Below are 14113 nucleotides of genomic sequence, written 5' to 3'. Positions count from 1 at the left end.
TTTTAATATATTTCCTGCCTGTGTGTCCTCTCAGGGACCGGAAGTAACGCGTGCTACATGGAGGAGGCGAAGAACATTGAGATCGTGGAGGGGAACGAGGGCCGCATGTGTGTGAACATGGAGTGGGGAGCGTTCGGAGACAACGGCTGTCTGGACGATATCAGGACAACGTACGACCAGTCGGTGGACGAGAACTCGCTCAACGAAGGGAAACAGAGGTGAAGACACCGCCACTATCAAACTATACATTAGATATTAAAGGTCACCTGGTGCAGTGGTGCAGTGACGAGTCCTAAAACCCTGAAGTGAGTCAGCATTTCACCACTTCCTGTTCCCTCTATGGAGAAATCCCATTGCTTTTTTGTCGAGCGAGCCCATGCGCAGCTTACGGGGTAAATACGTCCTCCCTGCACCACTCCATCATGAATTAATATACAGAAGGAGCTGAAACTCTCAGATGTTGTCTCGGTGGGGGAATTCACCCGCCGACACCTCCTCATCTCCACCGCTCCCATGTTTTCTTTTGTGTTGCCATAAGTTAGTCTCTCTCTGTTGGTGCGCTGGGCTAATGCTAATGCTAATGCGAGCAAATAAAATGGCGGCTTCACAAAAACTTTTACGGGGCGTGGTTTGCAATTAGCCCAACCAATCAGAAATTGGAACCTTTTTCTCCCAAAAAATGGGTGAAAAGGTTCGCAAAAAAAAGTTCTAGTTTCAGGGCCGCAAAAATCAGCTCCTAAGTTCTAACCCTATCGTCTATTCCTTGACCTCTGAGTGAAACGTCACGGGGTTAAGGGATAGTGGATAGGAGAATTCAAAAGGACTTAGGAGAAGAGACTGCGGTACTTTAGAGAATCCGAATGCACTTTCACTATCCGACGTGTTTATGATGCTCCAGCGGACGTCATTGTGTGCGTCTGCTGCTGTGGGGTAACCATGGAAACCACAGTTTTCTATACAGCGGACTACAACATGGATGTTTAATAAGAACGAGGGACTGCTGTAAACTCATCTAGAGACTCTGCACCGTGCTCTGATGCTGCTGCTTTGCTTTATGAATGTGGACAACAGAGAAACATATTCTTCAGGACCAAAGTTGGAATTGAAATAAAAAAGGAAAGTGAAACTTCTGCTCGTCCCCCTCTCCCTCCGGTCCACATTAATACCAATGATCCCAATACGTATGATTGTATGAACTAAAGATCTTAAAATCAATACAGATGTATTTATTATAAACGTTAGTCCTTACCATCTATCACTGTGTATATCACCATTCAAACGTCTTTTAAAAGTTGAACAAACCCCACACAGCTCAGTAAAGACTGAAATGTTGACTTTATTTGATCATTTCAGTGAAAACTAACGTTCATATTTCTCTTTTTGATTATAATACTGATGAACGTTCAAAACAAAGCACTTTGGCAACTTACCACATACGTTTTAAAATGCTTAATAAGCACCGTCACTTTCATGATATCATTTCTCCGTCATAATCGGTTGTTTCCGTGAACGGCCGACTGTTGTTCAAGTGAATCTGCGGCCCCCTGGTGGCCAGTACATCAATTATGTGGCCCCCACCACCATCAAAGTTGCCCATCCCTGATCTAGAGAATTTGAACGGCACTTATCATGGCTGCCACTGAGGGACTTCCGGGTCATTTCACTCGATAGGAAGGTTCCTAAGCTAAAGGGACTATTCGACTGCAGCCCAGATATTTTTGGTGTGAACGCAAAATCCCAGGAACTATCGGAACTATTCCTGGGAAAAGTACTCCGGTGTGAAAGCGCCTATTGAGACTTTTACCTGGTTAAATAAAGGATATATCAACTGTATTTTGGATATTAGATATAGAAGGGGATAGTGGTGGTCTAATGCAGTGGTTCCCAAACGGTGTGCCGCGGCACACTGGTGTGCCGTGAGGCAAGTCCGGGTGTGCCGTGGGATTTTGTGACAACCATACGTTATTATTGCAATATACAACTACATAAAAATAATTATTTTTTTATTTACTATATCAGTACTTTATATGTACGTAATCTGCGCGACTACATCTCCACCTGCAGTGCTGCATACACATGGCTGAGTCAGCGATAACTCTCGAGGGGTGGAGGTATGCCCATTATTTTGAGTTCATCCGAAGAATAGACAGGAATGTGACGGTGAGGTGCAAACTGTGTCCAGGCCAGAAGCTGTTATCCACTGCTGTGACACCACGTCAAACCTCAACAAGCACCTGCAAAGAACACATGCTAAGGTGGAGCTACCGCACACGCTATGTGTTTGTTTATATCACAGTCTGTTCTTCTTCTCTGTCTTCCGGTTGTTGCCTGTTTTGAATGACGAATACACACTACCGCCGCCTGCTGGTAAGGAGAGTTATTGCCACTCACGCATGCGCAGTTCGTACGTGCTCGGCTGAAGTCTTTGCGGTGTCTGGTTCCAGTGCAACACATGGCCAACACGCAGGAGAACACGCCGACGCAACAGCGTGAGCAGAGATAGACTGCGCAAAATATACAGATAGCAGGAGACAGAGGACAGCCACGGTCAGATAGCAGGAGACAGAGGACAGCCACGGTCAGATAGCAGGAGACAGAGGACAGCCACGGTCAGATAGCAGGAGACAAAGGACAGCCACGGTCAGATAGCAGGAGACAGAGGACAGCCACGGTCAGATAGCAGGAGACAGAGAACAGCCACGGTCAGATAGCAGGAGACAGAGGACAGCCACGGTCAGATAGGAAAACATTCAGGATGGAAACTGAACTAAAGAGAACATTTGAAACTTTAGCAGTCTGCGTGATCTGCCTGCAGGGAGGGGCGGGCCGGCCCTGCGAGTAAAGTAACGAGTTACTTTATGTAGAGAGTAACGAAGTAGTGTCATACTTAAGTAATATGTAATATGTAATATATTACTTTTTTTTAGTAACGACTCTGCTGAAATGTTACATTTATAATTTGTAGTTCAGGACCATGGACAATGCAGCTTCCTTGCATTGACAGTTCTCTGTGCTGAATTTCCTTTGTCTCATTTTTAATGTTGTGACCTGTCTGGTTTAAATGAGTGTGTTGCTGCTTTGATGAAGCCTAATTTGATAACGTTTCAAATTCATTTCTGAAATATTTCGTTACTAAATATTTCATGAGTAATATAGTTGTCTTTGTCACATTTTATTTGGCATTTGTAAATAATTATGCACATTTACAGATATTTTACATATGAGTGATAACACGTGTTATCAGGGCTATTTTGCACAATAGGTGTGCCTTGAGATTTTGACTTGTCCTTTGGTGTGCCTTGGGCACAAAAAGTTTGGGAACCACTGGTCTAATGGATAGTGAGGTGGGCTGAAGGTCGGGCTCCTGATCAGCCTGTCGGTGTTCTTTTCCCCATAATGACCAGGTCGCTGCACATTATCCCGCTTATTACATTCTCAACAAAGTAACGACATGACTCCCAATATTAATTGAAATGTTTTATGGATTTAGAAAATGATTTTATTGATTTAAAAAATAGTATATTGATTTAAATTGACATGCATCCGCTAAGAAAAATAGTCCGTTGTTACCGTTTGAACTAACGTAGCAACGGCAGGAACTGCTTCGATAGTGTTTTTGAGGAGCTTTTTGATTACAGATTTGAAAATATCGCTGCTTGCTTTAAAAGTAGCACAATTCATGATGTCAAACCTTGGAAAGTATCTAGATATCCCTGCCCTGATGACAAAGGAACTGCACACTGAATATGTGTCGCCGTTTGATGTCTATGTCTGGACCGCTGCGTAAAAAGGAGGGTTTCTGCCCGTTACTTCTCCGCTGTTTTCTTGTCTTGTCAGTTAGAAAAGCAAACGGCATGCAGTTAAATCGAACGGACTTCTTTGTGCAGATGTGAGCGTCCTTAACAACGGTCAATAAGTGCTTGACAGCGGTCTGTCTGTTCTGGATTAACAACGTGTCACGTGTTCTGAATTGACCAATCAGAATCGAGTGTTCAGCTAAGCCATGTAATAAAATGTAATAGAAGGTATGTGTTTTCTCATCTTAATGTGTGTCTCTTTGTTATCTGTGTCAGATTCGAGAAGATGTGCAGTGGGATGTACCTCGGAGAAATCGTCAGGCAGATTTTGCTCGATCTGACCAAGCGTGGCTTCCTCTTCCGGGGACAAATCTCCGAGGCGTTGAAGACCCGAGGCATCTTCGAGACCAAGTTCCTGTCACAGATAGAGAGGTGAGTCAAACACCGAACATGCATTACTAAGGCAGACAACTACTCTATACTTATTCTTTTATATTTGTTGTCCTTTTTGTGGTAAAATGTTCCTATTTCAGCAGATAAGCAAAACACGTGTGTTGCTATCATCAGATTTAAATGCAACTTAAAGGTGACCTATCATGCTATATTTGAACAATATATTGTAGGGCCAAACCTATATAAAGTATATAAATATAGTTTATTTTTCAAAATACCAAACAGATCCTGCATTTTAGCCTCATTTCGCTCCATTTGCTCTTTCCAGCCCTGTTTTTGCAGGGGCTGATTCTGTGACGTAGCTTTAATGCAAATGAGCTGCAGCTGACCACGCCCCCTGCAGGAGAGGGGAGCGTGCTCTGATCAGCTGCTCTCAGAAGAGAAGCTCCGTCCTCCGTGTTTTATTCTTATATGATTATATCGAGTTGTTATTCATTTGTTTTAAAGCTCAATAAATAACAAAGAAGACCTTTTGACCGGCACTTTTCTAATTTTGTCCGGAAGATTTAAACTTTAACGGACATGTTGACCGCGGAAAAATATCTAACTGAAACTCTGCCGCGCGGTTCCCTCGTTCCTTCGGAGAGGTGGGTGTTTGTCATCTGCTGGTGGACTACCGGAGAGATTCAAAGTGCTTGCCTCGGGGAGGGAGAAAAAGAGCCACAGCGGAGAATAAACAGAAGGGCAACCATGGCAACCATGCGCGGGAAGTCTTCTTCGCTGCTTTTGTGGCAGACTACATCGCCACTTACAGGCCTGGCATATGTACTACAGCGTCTCCAGCGCTTTCAAGCGGCAATGGCCCAACCCCACATTCCCCTGATAGGTGGAGAGTTGCCCATATAGGCGGAGCTCCTCGTTCCTGACGTCAGAGAATTTCAAATCTGTATCAGATCCGTTGCAGCCCCGTTTTTAGAGATTTGGGTATGGCGGAAAAGAGAGAGGGTTGTGTTTTCTGACACTTGGTGAGTTCCCTGACACACCGGGGACACATATTCATGTATAAAAGACGTACAACAGTGCATTTTGCATGATAGGTCCCCTTTAAGTGAAGTATTTCACGGCAGAACATAGCATGCTGTGATCTAGAACAGTGCCAATTGGATTACTTTCCAACATCACACAGTGAGAAATCCTTAGAATTCCAACTCTGATGGCAGCAGTGATGATAATGTGGGAAATGTAGAACACGTAACCATAGTTCTGTAGATAGTAGATTACAAAAAACAATAAATTGCCAAAAAATTCCTTTGTTCGCACTAAATACTAACTGTGAATGCTAATGGGTGGATTTTCCTTTATAAGAGGACCGTAGCTAAAATGTGTGACTGTTTGATCAAATGAAAAGAACTTCCTCGCAGGACGTTTACTGCTTTTACTCAGCAGTAAGATCGTGAGGGTAAGCACATAAGAGCCCATGCTTAAGCAGCATTGTTCTTGGAGGAGTAGCATCTAGTGGGCTAACAGGTATGAGAGGAGGAGGAGGAGGAGGAGGAGGAGGAGGAGGAGGAGGAGGAGGAGGAGGAGGGTGTCTAATGTGAGGACTTAAGTTTATACACTGTTTAAGCCTACCTTAGCCCCTGGGAGCAGCTGAGAAGTATCCGGTGTCTCTCCTGCTGTTGGCTGACCTCTGACCCCTGTCTCTCTCCACAGTGATCGTCTGGCGCTCCTTCAGGTCAGAGCCATCCTGCAGCAGCTGGGTCTGGACAGCACCTGTGATGACAGTATAATCGTGAAGGAGGTGTGCGGCACGGTGTCCCGTCGCGCCGCTCAGATCTGCGGAGCCGGGATGGCGGCCGTGGTCGACAAGATCCGTGAGAACAGAAGCCTCGAGCACCTCGACATCACGGTGGGAGTGGACGGCACGCTCTACAAGCTGCACCCTCAGTAAGGAGAGGGACACAATGGGGGGGGGGGGGAGGGGGTCGTTCATTATAAAAATACCGCATATTGAATTTCAGGCTTTTTAAAAAGGTTGTAGTGTCTTTCTTTCTCGTATCAATTATTTATCTATGACATTTTAACATGTTAGTCGACACAAAGGTAGCCTCTCGGATCTCAAAGGCATTCACAAGAAAGATACACATTTTTGCTAAACTTCCAATGTTTTTATAAATATTCTTTATTGTATTTTATCTTTTCTAACTTTCTATTTTAACTTCTTATGTTTATATACATATTTTAATCCTATTTTATTTTACTTTTTTTTACATTTTACTTTAATTGTGGTTTAAATAAATATTAATATGTCATGTATGTAAACATTTATTAATTTCTCTTTTATTGAACTTTCTATGTATATAAGTACACACACACACACACACACACACACACACACACACACACACACACACACACACACACACACACACACACACACACACACACACACACACACACACACACACACACACACACACACACACACACACACACACACACACACACACACACACACAGAGTAGAGTAGATTCTGTACTCAAAAACCATCTCTAATTTCTAAATATTCTTTATTCTTTAACAGTTTATTTTCACTTCTGATTTATAGAAATATTTTAATCCTATTTTACTTTTTTGACATTTTACATGTTACCTATATAAATATTTTATAAACATTTATTCATTTCTCTTTTATTGAAAATGTACTTAAACCTCGTATGTTTATATTAATATCGTTATTGTATTGCACATTCTTGCTTTCACTTCCTAAGTTTATAAATACATACATTTTCATTACATTTTTTTCATAGATTTCATTCTAAAACAGAGCGAAAGCAAAGTGTTCTGATTGTACTGGAATCCATCTCTAATGTCTTCCCCTTCAGCAGCGCCCTCCCTCCTAACCTCAGCTTCCTGTCTCTCTCCTCCTCTCAGCTTCTCACGGATTTTCCATCAGACGGTGAAGGATCTCGCCCCGAAATGTGACGTCAACTTCCTGCTGTCGGAGGACGGCAGCGGGAAGGGAGCCGCTCTCATCACTGCAGTCGGCTGCCGGCAGAGAGAGCTGGACGCCCAGCAGCAGTGAGGACACCGGCTTCTACCTGCTGGAGGAAGGACTACCTGCTGCTCCACCTGCTTCTGCTGGAGGAAGGACTACCTGCTGCTCCACCTGCTTCTGCTGGAGGAAGGACTACCTGCTGCTCCACCTGCTTCTGCTGGAGGAAGGACTACCTGCTGCTCCACCCTAAACTGCACCCACCTCTCATCTCCCCCTTGTGGCAGCCGTGACTCCCCGCCGCCCGCCACACACAGCCAGAGTCATGCTGCATGAATAGGAAATTAAATATCTCATTTATTTATACTGCACCAGAGGGTTTATTATTTCATGTTTGTACATGTTCCTCTATAGCTCATCAGTAACCTGATCAACCTAGAAATAATCCATAGCTGTGCAATATTTGTGTATTGCTTATTTTATTTTTATATGTATGGAGGCAAATATATAAATGTATTTATATAGCTGAGGCCACTTCGAATCCCAGACTAGGATTGTTGCATCACAGGCACAAGAAAATGTCAGCTTGTCTTTTTCTATGAGGGTTACGAACAAGCAGGTAACTTCCCGATGGAGGACGTCTTTCTCACTGAACGAGGAAAGTCGTTGAATGCAGAGTCACGGCTGTTCGGATCATCCTCATGTCTGTGCAACATGCCCACAGTGCGCTTGGCTACTAACCACTTTGTGTGTAACTGTCAGTGTAACTCATGTTAAAGTAATCCAACGGCACCGCGCCATTTTCTCCTAGAGAGGCAGGAAGTGGAAGTGCTAGCGTATCCTGTTGCTATTTGTGAACTACTATACTTTTGGTGTTGTGATGAATCTCATTGTGTGTGCAAACGAATAAATGTTTATTGGGCCCCGTGAAAACAGTGGATACGATGAGCGCTTCTGTGTGTCTTCCTGTCGTGAGCTGTCGCTTTCAATGTCCAAAGCTCTGTGGAGACGGCTACCTTACATTAAGACGAAGGAGGGTTCTGGATCGGTTTTCTTTTCTTCTGTTTTTCTTTTGTACATCAACATAGATTTGTGATCGACACAGTGAAAAGTGAACTCATTAAATTATATTTTGTTGTGGACCAAATCCTGGCGTCTCTTTCTTAAACTATCGAGCAGCGGCAGAGGTATGCCTTAACTTGAAATTAAATAACAGGGAGACACATATATAAGAATATGTGAGGAACAAGAGGACTTGATACCAATATGAGCTAAACATGTAGCAGCTAGAACTGTTTAAAGATGGAGTAGTTAAGATAGAGATCTGTACTTATAATAAAACCAATTTCCATGTAATAGTTTCTCATTAAATTGCACAACACATCCTAATGAACAAGATCCTGATTTTGTATGTTTTAAAGGACACAATAAAGGCTTCTCAATTCTCTAAGTTCCCCTCCTCGACTCCTATCCTCGAGACGTAGTCCCGCCCACATAAATATATACAATTTCAGAATCACACAAGTATGAGAGCACTCTCATAATAACGTAACACTATCAGAGACTGGATATATATAAAATAATATCTAGGGGATGCATGCAGAGCTGTCATTGGCTGAGATCAGTCTGGCCGTGCGTCACGACTCTTTGAAACACCACTGTTGCCGGAAATACATCCGCGGAGGAACCATCAGTGTCTCCTCGATGCTCTGAAATTAGAGAATTGAGAAGTCTTTCATGTAGGGTATGTTTCCATCAATACAGCCATCTTCTTTATGAAGTGGTTAAATGCATGGGTGCGATTAAACATGAGAAACTAGAAAATGCTACATTTAAATACGACCAGTGAGTTTTCCAGCTCTTCTTCAGTCTGAGAGAACAGAAGGTCGCTGGTGGTTTTTCATTAATGTTCAGCATTTATATTAAGGTATTCACTGAAATCAAGTACAGTTCACGTTGACTCTGGTGTCCCACAAGGCACTGTGCTGGGTCCATTGCTTTTCCTGCCGTCACATGTAGCATCTACAGTGTGGTTATTCGCGGATGACTGCCTGCTCTACAGGCCTATTACAAATGGAAGTGACCAAGAAGACCTACAGGGTGACCTGACTAGACTTCAGGAATGGACTAACACTTGGGGAATGTGCTTTAATACTAGTAAGTGCTACATCCTACGAACAAGCAGATCAACAAACCCGCACATTAAAAACTATACTCTATGTGGCGTGGTGTTAAAAGAGGTGACCCACCAGCCTTATCTTGGGGTAGAAATCCATAAGAACCTGAAGTTTGGCCAACACATTGGCCAAATTGTAACACAGGCAAACCGTTCGCTCGGCTTCCTACGCCGGAACCTGCGACGCTGTCCCCAGAAACTGAAGGAGACAGCTTTTGTGGCCCTAGTACGTTCTAAACTAGAGTACGCCAGCTCGGTCTGGGACCCCTACACTGATAAAGACAGTGAAGCCCTGGAATCAGTACAAAGAAGAGGTGCAAGATTCATTTTTGGAGATTATGAATGGGACAGCAGTGTCACAGAAATGCTCAAGCGGTTGAACTGGGTGGAATTAAGTGAAAGGCAGCAATTGGCTCGTTTGGTTCTCTTCTTCAAGATTGTCCATAACACCTCAGCCATTGATGCATCCATATACCTAGAGCCAGTTAGAAGAAGTGCAACCCGCAAAGCCAATTCTTTGAACTTTGAGCACATTCTCGCAACTAGTGACACTCTTAAATACTCCTTCTTTCCGAGAACAATCAGAGAGTGGAATTTGCTACCAGAAGAAGCTGTCATCGCAGAAACCGTGGAGTGCTTCCGGCAAATTTTAAGAGACATTTAGCGGGGATCATCCATCCCCCACTGAGCGTGATACCTCTGGGTTCTGCTCAGTATTAATCCAGATCCAGACCATCAACTAGTTGTTCATTTACATATTAGAGTCAAACTACTAGCTTATGTGTTATGAACAAGACTTCACTTTCAAACAGGGAACATATTCTCCAGCTCTCCACGTGGGCAGGGCCGCCTTAATGCACGGGCTGACCTGGGCTGAAGCCCAGGGGCCTACGGAGATCAGGGGCCTATCATGAGCCAATACAAAAGTTTAATTTTTTTTTTTTATTTCGGATGTTTTTAAAAAACATTTAAATAAACAAAGTCTTGGCTTTCAGAATATGAAACTTTTATTTCCAAAATCACACGATAAATGCATTTTTGAAGCTTGTAAAGGGAAGATGACAGCTCTCACTCGCCACTCACCCCCCCTCCCTCCGGCTGACATTATGAATGTAAGGCGTATAGTAATCATAGATAACACGGCAGGGTCCGTTACAGTTTGTTGTCATCTGATTTCAAATAAACAAAGTCTTGGCTTTCAGAATATTAAAATTGTTTCGGCAAATTCAGATGATAAATACAACGTTGAAGCTTCGGCATAATTACAAGCGGAGAACGGAGTAACTTGACGTCACAGCAGACATAACAACAGCCGGTGTTTCTCGTGAGTGTTTTCCCCGGGAAACCAACACAATACACACAAACGCAAACAAACACACACACTCAAAAATGATGACTCCGAAATATCATTTTTGAGTCTCTGGCACCACTTAACAGCCAATCAGAATGAGAATATGTTTCACATGTGACTTATTCAAACTGCGAGTGATTGAGTGACAGATGAAGGTTGTTTAGGAGAGAAAGTTTGAGAGTGGCGCTCGGAAAAGGAAATTGTTGAGGGAAAAGGAGTTTCGAGACAATCAGCTATTACAAAACATGCGGAAGCTTCCAGGTTATTTTAAACCTGTATGCCGGGATGAGGAGGAAGGACAGATGAGTTCTGTACCGAGCGGCAGCGGTGCCGGCCGCGGGGCCTCGGAGCCAAGTAGGCCGTCTGGTTCTGATAGCGATGGAGTAGCGGGAGAGGAGAAACAGACAGGAGGGATGTTGGAGGAGATGGGAGGACGACGAGGACTTGCTGCGTGGAGGGGAGCCAACGGCAACCGGACAAATACATGAGGGAGGCCCGACACGTCACTCATCTGGAGGAGAGGACCAGGCGCGCGCAGAGCAGAGTGGAGAAGTGCGATCACAGAGCCGAGGCTATAAAGGACTTTCATTTGTTGTTTAAATAGGGGGCCTACAAAAACTATCAGCCCCAGGGCCTGATGGCAGGTTAAGGCGGGCCTGCACGTGGGTGCGTTTTACTTCTCTTATTTTTAATTTCCTCGCTCTCGGTATCACCGGAAGTTGATTTGTCTGCGACATCTTGAGTAGCGTCCCAGTGGCCTTATTTGTGCTGGAGGACCGAGAATCGAGGAGCAATAATGGAGGAGCTATAATCGCGGAACTACCAGACCATCCTCCGGTGAAATCCTCAGACACTCGCCCCGCCCCCTTACTGTGTATCGCTCACTGATTGGACGATGCAGCGCATGCACTGATCTGGCTCATGATCTGATGCTGTCAGACGATCAGCTGTGCAGCGTCATCACAAACGGACGTCGCTTCACGACTCTTAAAACTCATTTCCCTGCTTCTCGTGGTTTCCTTTGCTGCTTCTCAGTTCGGTTAAATGGATTCCTTGCTTCCCTCACTTGCGTCGTTTCCCTGCGTTTAGTCCCTCCCACCAGGGAAGCATAGAGGGACGCAAGGAAACCACGAGAAGCAGGGAAATGAGTTTTAAGAGCAATGGGACGTCCTTTCCTCCGGAGCGTCACGTGAAGCGACGTCCGTTTGTGATGACGCTGCACAGTTGTTCGTCTGACAGCAGCTCTGTCCCCGTTATTTCCACAAACACCCCCGCCTCTGTTAGTACACATTTACTGACATAAACATTTGTATCATCTGTTGTAGATCCAAATACATGAAATAAAATAAGAAGTCATTCTCAAAAAAGATAAACGCCATTCTTAAAATGTATTTAAATGAACATTAGTTTGATTAATATTGATGAGAGTGCACAATAGGAATAAAATAATTGAGAGAAGAAAAAGAGATATGTTATCTATCAAAACCCAGTTTGATTAACATTCATTGGATTGCACACTTTGTTTGTTTGTTTGTGTGGACTTAATGACTGCGGTCCCGTGAGGTTCATGTATTTTCTTCACTCCGCTGGGGTATTGCTCTCATGTCAAGAAGCATCAGATCAGTGCATGCACTGCCTCGTCCAATCAGTGAGCGATACACAGTAAGTGAGTATCTGAGGATTTCATCGGAGGATGGTCTGGTGGTTCCTCGGTTATCGCTCCTCCATTATCGCTCCTCGCTCCTCGATCCTCCGGCAGAAATAAGAGCCATGGGACGGTACTCAAGATGGCACAGACAAATCAACTTCCGGTGAGACCGAGGAGCGAGGAGCGAGGAAATGAAAATAGTCGACCTGAGAAGCAGCCGTGGTTTCCTTGCATCTCTCCACGCTTCCCTGGTGGGAGGGACTAGTCGCAGGGAAACGACGCAAGTGAGGGACGCAAGGAATCCATTTAACCGAAGTGAAACGCACTCGTGTCTCCTCCATGAGTCGGTGACTGCATTGCTACACAGAAGTTTCCCCCACAAGAGGGTTATTGAGGAAAAACTCTTAACTAATGGCCTAGTACTTGTAGAATATGGTCATGTAGAATAAGGCCCTAATAAGAGTTTAATACTGACTAATAAAGGGCCAATATACTGCTAATATGCACGTTAATGAACAACTAGTTGATGGTGAATATCTACCTTAATATAAAGTGTTTCCTAAATGTGCAAATTCTGCTGAATCTGTTGCATGTTCTTCTGCCCAGCGCTTAGCGTTTATCGTCTGGATGTCCAGGCCTTTTGTAAATGCAGTTATGAATAAAACTATTGCCGATCCACTCTGATTTAGAAATAAACCCGAGGACAATGATGTCGTAACTTGTCCAATATCACACTAGTTTTCATTCTGGGCTTGGTTGCTCTTTATAAACTGTAGGTCTCTTTAAAAGCATATTTTAAGAACAGATGATATTATCTTTAGGTAATCATAAGTGGGCTAATTATTTTTGTGTATATGCATATATTTTGCAGTGTTTTATGTAAATTAAGTTGCATATTATACACTATTTAAGTCCTAAATGTACCGGCTTAATTGTATCATCCGGCCAAGGCGCGTTGACTCACTTTATCACTGCTATTCTTTTTGCATTTAACGACATCTTAAACTGGGTTAGGGATATCAAAATAAATATAATATATTTTTTTACCGAAAACCTTGATTTCACAACGATATTGTTTGACGATAAATGCTTTAAAACAAAAATATTTACACATTTCTGATAAATAGTATCAGTAATATGGATATTAGGGCTTCATGATTTGGAAATAACAAATATTGATTATTTTGACCCATACTGCGAATTCAATATAAGAGAGATTGATTACTTTCTTTTAACATTTATTCAGCCTTTATCAAAATACTGTGCTTCCTGTCATTTCAGCATTGCTCTAGTCCTTATTGAGATTTGATGGTGCAGCCCTAGGATAGGACTAGTGAGTGAAGACTAGTCCAACAGGGGCCTGTGCTACGAAGCCGGTTCAACCTAACCTGATATGTTTGAGTTAGCCGGTTGGCCTGATCCAAAACATACGCGCTCTCGCTAAACGGTACTACGACGCTGGTTATCAAGTGGATCGCTCAAGCCAGCCGTGTCCTATCTAGTTAGGTGCGCGTTCACATGAGAGGGGTGGTACCTGGAGCATTCGACCAATCACAAACATGGAGAAGCATACTGACAGCACAGCGTCATACTTCCTGAATGAAAAGTCAACTATAATATTAGACAAATATGAAGACGTTAAACTTTAAAAATGACTCAAACACTTTATCCAGGATAAAAGCCACAGCTGCAGCTGCAAGGTGAATACAGCTGGACAGCTTAACAGGTTTATGATATCACTGCCCCGTCTAAG

At 43.5% G+C, this 14113-nt stretch overlaps 1 protein-coding gene across 1 annotated transcript; it reads left to right on the top strand.

Annotated features, from left to right (window-relative positions):
• Positions 1 to 34: 34 nt before the first annotated feature.
• On the top strand, positions 35 to 8332 carry LOC117444092 (hexokinase-1-like). The gene is made up of 4 exons (XM_071202695.1): positions 35 to 218; positions 4074 to 4229; positions 5904 to 6137; positions 7125 to 8332. The coding sequence occupies exons 1-4, from the start codon at positions 58 to 60 to the stop codon at positions 7273 to 7275; spliced, it is 702 nt and encodes a 233-aa protein (XP_071058796.1). The 5' UTR covers positions 35 to 57; the 3' UTR covers positions 7276 to 8332.
• The last annotated feature ends 5781 nt before the right edge of the window (positions 8333 to 14113 follow it).

Source organism: Pseudochaenichthys georgianus, unplaced genomic scaffold (assembly GCF_902827115.2).
Source record: "Pseudochaenichthys georgianus unplaced genomic scaffold, fPseGeo1.2 scaffold_730_arrow_ctg1, whole genome shotgun sequence".
Lineage (NCBI taxonomy): Eukaryota > Metazoa > Chordata > Actinopteri > Perciformes > Channichthyidae > Pseudochaenichthys > Pseudochaenichthys georgianus.
Note: the sequence above shows the minus strand (reverse complement) of the source record. Positions and strands in the feature narration are given on the sequence as shown.